A 15,758-nucleotide genomic window follows, 5' to 3' on the forward strand; every position below is an offset into this window, starting at 1 on the left:
TTTATATTAATATATTATTATTATAAAAAAATCCTTTCATTCTTCACGTATTTTATAGATGAAATAAATTTTAAAAATAAAAACTGAAATACAGAACAATAATATATCTCCTATTATGTGGAAAAACCGTACAAATATTTCAAAACTTTCAATAAAGATCAATGAATCTCGAACAAAGAAACAAATTAATAACTGAAATGCGAGCATCCAGCCACGTTAAAATTCCTGGTTTATTGAGAAACATCTCATTTCACTTCGCGTGCGTCTCGGTAGAATGCCCACGGTATTTCACGGACGGGAAATATCGGTTCCCAGAAATACAAGTCACGCGGGTATACGACGTACATACCTGGGACAACGTGGCTTCCTGCTCTACAACTATCTCTGGCACTTCGGCCAGGGAGAGGACCGGGCGCGGCTCCATCTTGGTGACTTTAATAGGATGCCATTCCCTAGCCCGGACAATGCGCAGCACCACCCGGCCAACTTCCACGTTCGCTATCGTCGCCACAGACGCCCCGCCATGTGAAAGTAATGAAAATTCGGTGGTAATCTTGTCGCCGCGCGCTCCGCACACAAACTGTCCCAAAACTACCACACTCTGACTTTCTCTTTGAATTATACTCGCATACACTAGACGCTGTACAAAGAATTTTGCAGTTTTTCACCAAAGTATTGCTCATTTTCTTGAATTTTTCTTATAAGGAGTCGTGCAAAGTTATAATTTCGAATATTAATAAGAAAATTGTCGATAAATATCGCGTCAGCATATTGAACACACTTTTACACTAAATGTGCTGATAACAATAAATCATATTCTATGAATAGAATCATTAGAAAAGCGTCTGACAATACCGCGTATGTATGGCTCAACTTTCTCACAACCATCCGCTAACCATTACAATTAACGACTTTGGCCTTTTCTCTTAGATTTCCCGGGAACGCGCTTTATGCTCCGAATCGCGCGAGCTACAATCGCAGTTACAGCGGACTGCGATAGTTAAATGCTAAGTACGATAATCTACAGCGACTTTTACGACAGTTGAAGTTGAGGCTTAAAATCCCTGCGAGTCACGTAAATCGCCATGCGAGAACTCGCGCGATGAGAGAAATTGATCCCGCATACCAAATATAATTGTTCAACCATATTTCATCGGACGGTGCTGAGTATCTCGCTTGCGCAACGGGTTCATCGAGATGTGACTCCGTTCCCTCGTCGCGGCAGGCGAAACAATTTTCATCGTCGGCATTTCGCGCAGTTTCCCGCGCGATTACGTACAAATGTTACCGGCTGGTATACCGCGCATTTAGTCCATCCGACGATGGCGAAGTCGGACCACCGCTCACGCAAAATCGAAAGGTCGGCGTGCCTCACTGCGTGCGCGCGTCCGCCGCACGCGCGCCTTCTTCTCGTGGGAACGCGCTCGTCGGCACGGTTTTCTCTCGCGGACGGTGCGTGCGTCCGAAGGGGAAAGCCGCGCGTTTGTTCTCCGGCCGAACGGTTATATTGACCTCCCGCAGGCAAATTTCGGCGTTCGCACCCATAAACCGTTCCTTCCCGCGCCCAATCCTCTATCGCCCTCGGTAATAGCGTAATAAATCTACGAACTTTTCGCGGTATTCCCCTCGCAGCCCATGGCCGATGCTTCGAGGTCGTTTCACGCGAGCGACTTCGCGCCACGCCGCTTCGCGTTCTCTTCGACACAGGGTATTTCGGAGACACTATTTCACTATGAGAATTTATATCTCAATTACCGGTACATTGCTACCAAAGATACTTCGGCCTTTAATCAGTTGCGCCCAACGGAGGTGAACTTTCTGCATTAATCATCCCATGCTTCTCTCCAGTTATCAGCTCTTAAAGAGCTCCTTCGTTATATCAGCTGACGTCGCGCGAGCGTGCTGGATTAATAAATTTAGATTACCATTTTTACGTCGTTTATTAACACTGTGTGTATATATATATATATATATATATATATATATATATATAATCTGTTAAGGCAATATTTGCGATAAATTACAAGGAGAATTTCTAATGCCAATAAGACCAAGTTCGAGGCGGCAATATTCCGCGCGTTTCGGAGGATCTAAGTTGACTCGAAGAACGCAGACGGATCGATCCATTGTGCACAAGAACCAAATCACCGCGCGTAACGCCTCGTATTCCAACTATTTCTCTATCAGAGTCTCCCCTTGCCGAGACTCCCTGTGGAAGACAGCCGAGGAAAAAGCCGACGCGCACAGACGTCTGCTCGAACAAAGACGCGCGCACGAATCGAAGTAAACGCAGAGAAGAAAATGGGAGAGAAGGGAAAGTGCTATCAGCCGCGGGGAAGAATTTTCGTCGTAATACGTTTCTGCTCACCTCGCCCCATTCTGCATTAATTACTTGAAATACCGACCAATGCCGACGAAAATCTGCGGACAGTAAGCAGCCGTGCAGCAATTACGATGTACACGACTCGAGAATTTCATGCATAAAACACATGAATATATATTGTATTCTAATTAATAAATAAAGCTTAAAGTCATTTCTGCAAACTTACTTTTTTACTATTTCATAAATGCGTTTGTTTTATCGAAATTTTTTTCAACTGTAATTGATGGAACATCTCTGTTCGTACATATTTACTTATCCAAGAGAAATATGTGAAAACGATTTTCAGTCATTACTCGCGCGTGATTTTTTTATCTTCGCACCACTACTTTATCTCACTTCGAAACACCGAGCGCACAATTCCGGCACTCCCGCTGCGCCTTTGCTTCGCTGTGAATAAAAAAAAAGCATCCAGCAGTTCGACGGGGTGGAGCGACTTTCTCGCGATATTGCAGCGGCAACGCTTCGCGCATTTTAATATCCAACAGAGCAACGCGCTCTCGCGGGGCTCGCGCGTTCGGATGAAATTTTAGTCTGTGTTTTATGTGCCTCAACGGGATTATAAGATTCCGCTTAGAAAATCCGAAATACGAGCACAGGCGCGCGATTACTACGCGTAATCGGCGTGGAGAAAATACCGGTTCTAGATGATTCTCGAGAAAGGGAAACACACGCGGGGCCTTTTTCGTGCAAGGAAAGGACAAAAACCGGTTGTTGGACGGAGGGAAACCCGTAAAAGGCACCCCCCAAGAGAAACGTTTCATCGCGACGCCGCGTGTAAGCGCGTTTCACGACGAAAACGGAAGCGGCACCACGCTCGCCGGCCATTACTTTTCGTCCACGAGCGGTCGTGTCCGGGTCGACGTTGCGTCCCCCTGGCCCTTCCGCCCGAGCTTATATGCGGCTTCTTTTTGCTGCTAGACGACGCGTCAGACCGACCGACTCAACCGCACGAGAAGGAACGCGACATTTGTCTCGCCGATTATGACGTGGCTCGTTTTCTTTCCTTCTTTCTTTCCCCGGTGTCGGTTTGTCCCACCCTCCCTCCCCCCTCCTCGTCCCGAAGAATGCTTGACCGCTCATTGTTTCAGTCGCCGCGAGGGCGCTTTGTCTCGCAAAACCGCGATTTGTCAGAACGACGATACACGGCAGGAAGTGGGCTCCTAAAATATATGATTAACCGCGACAAAGAAACGGCAGTTTCAAAGGAAATGTTGACCTCTGCACGTTTAATACGGCTTCGGCCATAATATTAATCGTTTTTCATTAATCGTTTCCAATATATCGAGGGTGTTTCTTACTCGTTAAATAAAATTGATCGGAAAATAAGAGTACGCGGAGCACAAAGCGCGTTGGACACGAGAAAAATTACCACATTAGTTTCGACAACGTGCAATAATTCAAGTGTGGAATAACACGTCTGACAATTGCTTTAATTTCCGTGGCTCTTCAGCTTAATGAGCGCGAGAAGGAAGGAGGAACCGTTGCTCATTATCATTCATAATTCTGTTCGTCAAAGAGGAGCGGGGTCATCGGTTGTTCCGCTCCGTAATGATGATGAAGATGAAGAGAAAGCACGCATCGCCATTTCTGATTTCCTTATTTCCTGTTCGTCGTTATTAAGAAAGGATTGTGTACTCACTAGAAAGTGGATGTATATATATTGCAGACATAAAAAACCCGCTGTCCCTTTAAATACCTTTTAATTTTGTGTTCATGTTGTTTTCGTTGTAGAAAGCTTTTTATTTATCGCTCGTTTCATCGCAAATTTCAATCGAAACGAGCGTGCGAGAGAGAAAAGTTTTCATCATTGATTTTTCTTCTCTCAATTTATTGCAGAAGAAATTTTATATATTCGCGTGTTACATTACTCAACTGAATAAAACATGCATCAACCTAGGTCTAGCCGACCGTTGCTCTTTCTTTCGTGGAAAAAAATGAAGATCGCGCGTGTATGTATATATCAAGTTCACGGACAAAAATACTAGTGTGCGTGACGTGGGGCGAGAGAAGCATAGAGCTATCTTGCATCGATCCGATTGAGGTAGGTCGGGCTCTCAAGGGAACCACGACTCTTATCCCAGTTCAGGGATAATTTCAAGGACAGTCCGGCCGCCTACGGTTCAAAGTCCACGTTGACGAGAGCCATACGTGTTATCATAATAAAAGACGCGAGATTTTCGATCTCAATATTAATAATTATGTCGCGATAATGAACGATGTTTGTTGAATGGATAAGAATGATTCAATCTGGCAACGTATATATATTTTAATAAAACCAAGATTTATCAGAGAGATGTATATACGGTCTGATAAAACCTACACATGTGTGTGTCTATATATGTTTTAAAATAAATAAATCTTGATAAAAAACAAGCCTAGATTAAAATAATCTGAGATAAAATTTTTTTAAAAGCAATAAAAAACGAAATGGACGTCGATCAAAACAATGTCGTTGAACTGATATAATTCACGCAACTATTTTATGTTCAAGTGCACTCTTTTTCATCTTTTGCCCTCTCTTTTCCCCTCTCTCTCTCTCTCTCTCTCCGTCTCGCGAATATCAGCACGTTGAATTGCGCGAGTTGCGCAACAGGAAGGCGAACGTTTAAGCTAATGACCTTTAATGCAAACCTCCATTGTACGCGAAGAGTGTCGAGCTTGCAATGAGGGTTAACGCACAAAATGCGCTCAGGAAACGAAAAAGAAAGAAAGAGAACGGAATTGTGGAAAAGTGTTAAGAGAATAAAGAATAAAAAAGAAGAATGCATGTATAAAAAGTACAGCTGTTTTGCGAATAACTTCCAATTTGACACAAAACATCAATTCTCTCTCTTTCTCTCTCTCTCTTACGTTTTTAATCAATAATCTCCTCAACCGATATTTTTATTGTTACTATGTTATGCCTTTGATATTGTTGTATCTTAATGAAAAATAGCCAAATGTGGAGAGTGGAAAGTTATTTCAACTGCCGGGTAAAAAAAAATATTTGAACTTAACGACGGTGGAAACTTCGAACTGGAAATCCAATCAAAGTTTAGCAGAGGCTAATGGGATGTGCGAATACTTCTCGTAGCCGCGGCTACCGGTTTCTCGTTTACGTCGTAACGAAATTAGTACGGCCCCGGCTTGAAACACCGCTCGAAACTTGAACGGACTGAACTTCCGTCCACCATTTCGTACTAGTTCTGAATTTAATCAACGCCAGCGGCGAGAAGCAGGAAGATTACGTTACTTAGAGAACTACCTCAGAATGGCGTGATTGTTCTCGCGCCAGCTTGACCACGGAGGGTCAATGGGTTTCACATTACTGCGAACGCGGCGAAGAAACTTAGTAGCAGCGGTCTAAGAATCAGTAGTTAACATTTGGGCAATCTCGTGAAACAAATCGAAAAGCGCAAACGACGAGGCTAACGGTTAATATTGTAAAATTGCTCGTACGAGAGAAGTGCAATAAATGAATGTCTATTTTATTGCGTATGTGATTTGATCAAAATTCCATTTTTAGGCGATCAGAAATTATAATTTTCTATTTATAATTTTGTGTAAAAAGAAATTAAAAAATTAACATACAGACGAACAAATACATTATTATATATTTCGTACACGCGTATATATTCTGATTTTTTCAAATGCACGGCACAAAAATTAAAATATAAAATTCTATCTTGAAATGCGTCACAAATATAAATTGTCTAAAGTAAACTTTAGTCTACACAACACGATAGATTTATTTCACATCTGCTTTTCGGCATTGTATATAAAATATCTGCCCACACCGATCAAAGGTTTTTACCTCGAAAATAGCAAAGAACATAACCACGACACAACACGTATATAATAAATCCGCACGGACGTTTTCTATTAGTTCAGGGTGGTCGAAAGCGTTGTCGTATATCAGCGTCAGCTCATTGGGAATCAATGTCCATCGAATCGACAGGCGAGGCGATACGGAGAGATTCGCGAAGCACGAGAGAATGCGATAGGAAGGAAGGTCTTGCTCTTCATCTCTCTCAGAACGGCTGAATTACGAGGAAAGCTTTTCGACGTCATTCTTACGAGCGTTCCTTTTAATTAATCTCTGCCCCCTCGAACACGAGTATCATTCAGAGTTCTAGCGCCACTCGGCGTAGACCAAGGAGGGCTCCGCGCAATCCTCGAGAAAATTACGCGGTCCATCCTTTGCGAGACAGATCGCTCTCATCTATAGGTTTCTATAGGTCTTGTACCCTCTTTTATTCCCTTTGTTTTATGAATTCGTGAATCACGTAAATGTAAATTAAACAGAAATGTATAATTTGACAAAATTTTTATAAACATATTCTAAAATTCTTAAAAACCAACGTTGCGCCGATTAATACAGTCGAATATTAATAAAAGCTCCACATTTACATCAAGACTTTGCAGTTAATGCATCTTTGCACGCAAACGTCTTATAAAAAGATAAAACTACATCTAGAAAGAATGTTCTACGACAGTTTACGTTTTACACAACGTGTCCTTGCCAGAAAAAAAGCGTTCGCAAATATTTGTTAGCAGAGCAATTTTTTATCGGAGTTAGCTAAGCCAAAATAATAAGTGCGCAGCAGCGAAATATAATGCATATAGCATAAGCGCTGTCTTCAGTAAAAAAAACTTGATTCACGCTCAAAACTTTATAGAGAGAAGGTACTTTTTTGTCTAAAATAATTTTAATTTAGTATTTTCTAAAAAAAAACTTTATAATAGTGTCTAGTAAAAAATTTTTAAGTTTTTTTCAGCATTGTTCTTATTAATATAAACATTATTTATATATTATCCAGTTCAATGCAATTTATTTATCGAAGAAAGAAAGGTAAAAGAAACGGACTATTGTGCGCTTGACATTTTGCCCGTTCAGTATTTCCTGCAAGCCGGCGCCGCTGACATTCGATGCATTTATCTTCGTCACAGCGCCCAAGAAACAATATTTACCGAGTCGCAAGATAAAGAGCCGCAGTTCGCACCACTGACTGCAATAATAAACTATCGCGTCGATGTAACGCTTAGCATATCGAGTATTCGACGAAACGATAATATTCAGGTCGTTCAACTTCTTCATGCGGAGAGAGAAATTCACGAAGCTACGGAACTACACAAAAATAAATAACTGCGCGCGACGCGGCATTTATAACAAAATAACGATATTTCAATTATCTTGAAAATCAGAAGAGGAAATTGGTACAAATTTATTACGCAAAATTACGTTCTCGATTCATTAAACGCCAGTCGGGAAAATTGCGAAATTAAATGCACCGCGAACAGCATTATTAGTTACAGATTTTAAATACGTAAAACATCGCGTTATTAACTTACGAGCGTCCGTCCGCTTTTGTTGCGCACGGAGGTGGATAACGGCGCGACGAGGCGAGGAATAAACGAATACGAGCGATCGCCGGGCCACTCCTAGTTTCAGTGTCTATATAAGCCACATGTCGAGTTACTGTTACTGCATCGCGGCACGCCACTTTCCCATTTCAACTGCTCCTCCTGTCCGATTTATGGTTGGACGCGATCGCGAGGTCGTTCACACGGAATTCGCAATAGTATGTCGCGATTTGCACACAAACGCACCTTTTTCTACATCCTATAAAAAAATTTATTTCACATATCTTTGTAGACTTTACTCTTCTCTCTATAAACGTATATGATTATTGCCGAGTTCGCGAGTAAAGCGAGCGATAAGAATCATCAGAGAGGGTCCTCTGCGACGACGATAGGAGCGCAGGCAGGCGTTTGGAAGGATTTTTCCCTCGCTTCGACGACGACGACGACGAAGGGGTCTTAACGGAGGAGTTATCGCCATGACTTCCAATTCACGGCGGCAATCCCCGGGTCTTAAGTGACTCCCGCCGGGGATGTCCGCCGCTGCACATCGGTATTCAGCGCGCAAAAGGCAAACCTTGCATTTTGCAATTCGCATCGCGCAACGCGGAAAGGGGTGAGCCCACCCTCGAGAGAGTTAATACAGGAGAGAAAGAGAATGGAGGAGCGATTGTTACGGGGACGCGGTTGCTATGGGAGGACTCGGAGGGTGTTTCGAGGGCTTCCAGCAGTTTACGATGATGCCCTGGTTCCTCCGGTCTCCCCCCTCCCCCTCCTCCCCTCCCCCTCCGCACACCATTCTCCACTGCTGCTGCACGAGCACGATGATACGTGCACACACAACAAAACTCGTACGAGGCGCGTCTCTCTCGCGCGCGCGCGCGAGATCGATCTCCCTCGAGTTACCTAACGGCTCTCGTTAGGCCGGCCGGCCGGCGAAGCTCAGAACCGGTATTATTGAAAAACTGGAACCAGCAGCCGCCGCCGGTTCGTCGGCAGAGCGTGCTCGAGAATGGCCACGGAAAGCCTTGTTGCGCAATACTCGCCGGTGAAAAAGATGCAAACGCGACGCAAAATGAATACGCACTTTGTTTATTTTTCTAATTTCGCGATGTAAAGCACGAACGTGTTGGATAATCGTGTCTAGACAATAATTCAATATTACAATATTTTTGTGTTTTATGATAATTCAATAGCGAAGTGTTTTCTTTTTTTTTTTAGGAATAACGCGATATCGTTTGTATCTAGATTTTCCGGGGGTCGCGCGCGTCCGTGAAACAATTTGTTGCGGGCTATAAACGCCAACGCCGAACCGTAATAAAGCGCACCGTCGGTAAACTCGAAGAAAAAAAAAATGGATCGGGCTACACGTGCTTTCTAATAAAATAGCCGGGGCGGATTTTATGAACGCGTCGCGACAAACGGCACCGCGCGTAAAAACGCGAAAAAAGTTATTGCTTTTTCTTCCCCCTGTTGTACACCGGTGGTAACGAGAACGAATGAATGGCGTAACAAGCGGCATCGCTGAATTCACGCGAGGAATGCATCGTCCCGAAGTTTCACGGGCGCTAATTAGCCGTGTCGTTAACTTCTTTAACTTTGTGGATTTGCGCGCGCGCTGGCAGGTTCTGACGAAAATACAGCCGGGTTGACTCCATCAAGAGAAGTCGTTTGGAACCCTGCGCGAGAGCACGCGTACCCTAGTTCAGAGGGGAGAGCAGCCGGCTGCCTCTGCTTTACCAGTCATCCTTTCTTTCTCCGTTCCCGCAAACAAGCACCGAAATGGCAGGCAATTTGGAGGTCGAGGCCAGGTCGTAGGTCAAAGTTTGTTAGGTATTACGAGACGGGGGGGGGGGGGGGTTGGGACGTGCATCACTTATAGGCCCCCCTCAAGAAGGCTACTTTCCGCTACATAATAGATCCAAGACAGACGCAGTATTTTATTGTCACGAAACATTAAATTCATCATCGTATTAACTGCTCGAGATCACAGGCGAAGTCAAAACGGCTATCTTTCACAATTCGTTTAACAATATAATTCCGCACGACATTAAAATTCACTTGTGTAATTTACTAAATTTGTTAATGATCTTCACGTTTTATGATACGGTTAGCTTTGTCTGTATTTACATTTATAGTACCTCAATATTAATTAAAATGCAATACTCGACTTAAACACGAATATATTTAATGGAATAAATATAAAATGAATATTCTACATATTCCATGCTGAAACGTTAAAGAGCAGGATGTTTAAAGTTTGTTCCGTATACGTGAGATTCGCGAATAAATAGCATGTGCGCAATCGCGTTGTTTAGACGAAATTCCACCGGCAGTTTGAATTAATCTCGAAATAACAATTCGTTGTCTCTTACGGGATTATAACACCGCTGTGCAATACAAACGGATAAGGAAGAGTCAGTTAACCAGGATTAGCGCTAACCGACACGCTGGTGTAACCTAAGCTTTAGAGCGAATCACGTCGACAATCTCGGGTTAACGATAGCTCCTCTCTCTCTCTTTCTCTCTCGCTCTCCAAATTATAGTGCTCTTTGTGATACAGGTGGATAAGTCAGTTAACCGGAGTTAATTGGCGTTAATGCAAGCGGACTTTGCGCAGCGAGTGGCGCGGGTCAAGGGAAAAGTCTCAAGAAAGTAAAAGTACTCTTTAATGTCGGTGCGGAATGTAAACGTATTTGTGTGTGTGTGTGTGTGTGTGTGTCATGCGTGCGCAAAGAGGCACATGCACGCTACTCGAGCTGCTCGAGTATTGATTTCCCTTCGTATTTGGGGTAGGACGACAGTGTTACACGACGGGATGCGAAAGGATTCGCCGGGGGCGTAGCTTATGCCTGATTTACGCGCGCGGAAAGGACGGCCTCTCGACCGAGATTAATTTCACGGGTTTCTACGACGAGATTAAAGCCGGTCGCTAATATTAGTTTAATCCTCCATATATCAAGTTGTTTTTTCGTGCCTCTCGTACAACACGTATGCAAATTTCTATTTAATTAAATGCTAAATTATTACGCTTGCCTCATTATTAAATAACAAAAGACAATTTATTGCCTGTTTTCTCTTTCGCTACTTTCGAGGCCGATCAAAAAAGCATATTCCGCTTTAAGAAATACGAATTCTTTCCCGATACAGTGTTTTGCTTCGACGATTTTACGACACAGCTCGAATGTCGTAATCGTCGGCGATTCATCATCCCCGCAAACGGTCTATTTCGCTAACAAAGCAACGCGTCATACTCATACGCCTTGTAAGCGAAACTTCCGCCACGTCATAAAGTAGATAATTAATTACTCACCTTGATGTGATAGGAGTTCAGTTTGGTGCGTGGCAGACTGTTGAAAGCGCTGAAGTCCAAACGACGCGAGAAAATGCCGTTGGCGCCGCAACTTTGTCTGCAAACAGATAAAACAAAATTTTAGACGCTAGAGAGATAGAAGATGAAACGCGCACTGCATCATCCATATTCTACGCACTTAACATATCTCCATTTATTTTCCGCGCAAAAAACACAACGCTCGTTACAGGATAGAGATTGATATTGAACGACATGATCGCTACGGTTGTAAACGAACCCTTTAAAAGGGCTTCCAACGGTAAAGTTCGCGTACCAGTGAATTTTTCGCGATTCATAATAACTCTTCGGACCCTCGGCCTCGCTTGACAACCTTCTCTCCAAGGACGTCAGTGTACGACCCTCGTCGTACACTTCCTATATGCATGTGACGACGATGAAAGCCAACGTGAAATATTTCTGCGCGCGTATGTGTGTCGCTTTTTAGTCAGTCCCATATCAAACGTTGTAGAAAAAGTCGTGAGTAAAGTTTTCTGAACAGAAGGGCAGCAAGGTACCTCGACGAAGCCGTACTACACATCGATTACATATCACGAGACATAAATCTCGTTAAATAAAATATTAATTCAACCTAACAAATTCAAAAGCATTTTCAAATTCCTTTCCGATTATTTTCAGATAAATTAAAAAATAACATTTTTACAATATAAATTATGGAATAAATCTCTTTTATTCTTGTTTTAATTCTTCAATTATAAATGTAATAATAAAGCCTAATGGTCCGTAATAAAACAAAACTGTGTACATATTGATTAAGACTAATGCCTCGTGGTACGAAAATAAATCAATAACTTTTTTATAGTGCATCTGCACCGAATAAGCATCGGCTTCTTTGTTACGTAACGTTCGGCATAACAATGTAGCGAATCAATGTCGCTCCGACTCCGGTGTGTGGAAGTGATTCTACTACAAGCACGGCAAATTAAAACGATAAAATAGAACGACAACAGGCGCCAGAGAGGTGGCTACGCCAGGATACTCAGCGCGAGCGGGAATTACAACTACAACCATAAAGGTCGGACCGAGCTGTGCAACACAGTTGCGTCACCAGGAAGACGAACAGGCAAGCGAGCGAGCGATAGGCGTCAACATAGTAGCATGCGGTTGGGTGGGGATCAACCGCGACCTTGGCCTCCACTCTAGCGAGACCGTCCCTCTATCGGCGCCTGTATTGGTATGTTTGGCAATGTCAGTCGAGGGTCACGAAAATATTGCGCACTGTTGGAGACAAGCAGTGGTTTCCCTGCAGGGAAGAGGGAGGGAGGGACGTCTGCTTGCATTATGCAATACACTCTACCTATTCGATTCGCGAGTCTGCTATCAGAAAATTGCATATTGCCACCTATCGCAATGGTTCAGTGAAGTATTTTTCCAAGGAAATTTGCGTAGATAAGTTGGCGAAATGTACAACTCGGATATCATTACTTCTGAACAACAATCCTTATTCCGAGATCAATGTTATTTTAAAGGCGCTGTAAATATCGCTACAACTTGCGTATTAAATCAAAAAGTAAATCTCGTAGTAAGTCTATGTGTGTGTGTGTGTGTGTGTGTGAAATAACTTTGTGATGTTTTTTATACATTTTGTATGCAAGGTAAATTTAAAGTTGATTTAATGGAAGTATAATTACCGAAGATAAAATCCTGACTTTATAAGACCAAAGATAACATCACACAGATATTGCCCTATACATATATACATTCTACACTACAAATACGCTAATTACATTCCAGAAACCGAAGTATTAAAGTATAAAGTTTGTTCTTTGTTGTTCATGTAACTTCCTAGGCGCCAGACATTACGCTGTAATTTTACTAGCCGTCATAACAAAGCGAAAAGCACAACAGCACGTTTTTACAGTCTATTGTTATGTATCAGGCGTGATAACTGCAAAAACCATCTAGATGTTGTGTAAACTGCCAAAGTATTATTTTTCCCGTTCCCTATCGTTGTGCATCGTCATAAATTTTTAAATCGCCTATTAAATCCAATAATAGAATTTATATTATTAGGTTGTACAGTATCGCATGGATGAGTAATATCCTTATATAACATGTTATGAGAATAAGTTGCGACAGCGTGTGGTAAGTGCGCGCGCGCTCGAAACGTCCGCGCGAAGTAAATAGCGCTGTTTACATCGCATTACTGCGATTAGTAGTCAACAATGTAGACAAGAGCTGATAAACGCAAAGAACGCGCCGTGGCGCCGCTCCTTTTTTTGCGCTGTGTCGCTGTTTGGATATTCGCAACACGTTGAAAATACACGTGAGTAGTCACACGAGTCGCCAAAGAAAGTTATTATCCAATATATACATACATATATATCGCCAAAGGCGGATTTCTATTTATAGAATTATTAAAAAATTTCCAAGAAAAACAAAGATTCTTCAATTGGTTATTAAAAATTTCCACATTAACTCATAAATGTTTCTATAGGAAACATAATTAACGATTATATTTATCTCTCAGTGTTCCATGATTTATATTTTAAATGAATACCGAGCACATGTTGAACGAAATAGCCTTGTAAGAAAAATAGTCTTTAAAAAAACATGTAGGAAGTACGCGATCGGCTAACTTTCGGTTTCGGCGAAACATTCTTCGCAGCCGGCCCGTTGGTGGGACGGCCACAAAAAAGAAACGGTACGCTTGAACTCTGGAATAAAAATAAGAACGTGGCGCGATACACGTGAAAGCCATTAAGTTGGACGTAACGGCGAGGAAAAAAAATAGTAGGCCGTAGTCCAATTTAGTGCGCACTAAACCGGTTTCCGTAGTTAGCGTACGCACACACCCGCCACGGCGCTATCTAAGAATGGTATCTCCGCCTCGCGCGCTGATGCAAGAAAGTTATTATCTAACCTTGACGCGCAGTTCACGCATACGGGCCTCCGAATTCACGAACACGGTGAACATGGGCGATACCGTGAAATCTGGGTGGTTATCGTGTGTCCACGGTGACGCGCAAACGCGCTGCGGCGCGAAGGTGGATTTCGCACGTCCAACTGGACGCACTATTTTTAGTACAAACGCATCCGTGCGCGGCAAGATTGTTTTCGCGCGAAGTATCGTACACGTAACGCGGAGCGATTAATTCTCGCGTGCTTGAGTAACACCATTAGCAAACCGTTAAAATACACTCTAATCTCGCCTCGATTAACAGGAGTGCCGAACTGTTTGTGCACACGAATCAGTTTTTGTAACGAGAGCGCTTAGCGAACAGGCGTATCAAATGTTATTGCACGGTATCAATGTTTTGCGGTCGTCAGGATTAACTGTGAGATAACTTCCGAGAAAAACCGCTAGATAAACGTTATTAATAATAAATTGCGCGGTGTATAGCGCACGGACAGCGATTTCAACCGAATACGAATCGTCTTTTCGTCCGTTTGGCAGGCGTGTAATAAATATTGCTAATTTACGCATCCCTCATTAGTACATTGAAACGAGAACGAGCGATATCGTGCAATTTGCACCTGCCTATATTTAAGGTAAGACGCTTCTCGTGCTAAGAGAAAAGAGATCAATATCTAATTTGCAATTAGAAACATCTGGCTTAACTTAGCCATTCCGGCGAAGTAATAACATCGTAAAATACATGACTGTATGTCGCGTGTTTTGACGACGTGGGATCTGATCTAACGTTGTTGCGCAAACAGCAGGCGTGTATATATATATAAATATATATATACACAGTTCGAACGAGCGGATAAGTTTTCGTAACCATACACCGACTCGATACAGTGTATCGAGTCCGGTCGGTCCAGCATAGAGACGGATTACGTTTCTAGGAAGTGTTTCACATCTGACACCTCTTCCTTCTATCCCGCCGCTCATGAATGACGCTATCGCACATTAAAGAGCGCCCTTCGCGCGCATCTCACTCCGTTGCGTGTTCCCGATTGCTCTCTCATTCGCCTTCTCATTGCCGGCGGTTACTCAATCGTGAGCTGTTATGTCGGCGACCGAGCCGATTAGTCAGCGGTTCCGCGAATCGCACCGCTCGTTCGCGGTAATATCGTGTCGTGCGACCAGAAGCGCGTTCCCCGCTTTCATGAAAATAGCGGCGAATTCCACCGCGGCCGCTTGTATCTCTGTGTATCTAACTCTCCATCTTTTTCGAGCGCGGACGCGTGTGCAGCCGCGATAACGATTATTGACGAACAACCGCATACGTGCCACCTGGATGCATGAATCCCTGTGCGTCGCGTCGCCGAGAAGCTCGCGCGCGAGCACGCGTGTTTTTGCGCAGATACGTACTCGCGCCGAGCGTGATTATGCAACTCCGTCACGTTTATCACCGACCGCTTGCTCGACACGGTCCTAACCTATCTTAATAAATCGACCGATATCACTCGACTAATTTGTTATCGCGGATTAGCGGGCTCGATATAATGCCGATAACGAATTTGGATCAATGGAGCACGAGGGATAAAGAAATCTCCAGCCTCCGCCGAAACGATCGAGTTCGCGGATTTTCATTCTCTTATCGAGACACTGCCGCCAGAGCATCGATGATATCATCGGAAATGTACACAGATGCGGGAAAATCGTGGCAGTTGCAAGGGAATATCGTGCAAGATTATTTCAGGCGACTTACGTCAGCGTACTTTATCGAGTGCCTGACCTGGGTTGTAATATGCACTCTATATCAAGAGGAAAAC

General features: G+C 43.2%; 1 protein-coding gene across 1 annotated transcript in view; it reads right to left on the reverse strand.

The window, feature by feature from the left end:
- heca (headcase) overlaps nt 1-15,758 on the reverse strand; it is a 157,281-nt gene that overhangs the window by 119,329 nt on the left and 22,194 nt on the right. Inside the window, exon 2 of the mRNA XM_012372595.2 lies at nt 11,037-11,133. Within this exon, the coding sequence (XP_012228018.1) occupies nt 11,037-11,133 (97 nt within the window). The remainder of the gene's footprint in view (nt 1-11,036; nt 11,134-15,758) is intronic.

The sequence above is a fragment of the Linepithema humile genome, chromosome 5 (genome assembly GCF_040581485.1).
Source record: "Linepithema humile isolate Giens D197 chromosome 5, Lhum_UNIL_v1.0, whole genome shotgun sequence".
Taxonomy (NCBI): domain Eukaryota; kingdom Metazoa; phylum Arthropoda; class Insecta; order Hymenoptera; family Formicidae; genus Linepithema; species Linepithema humile.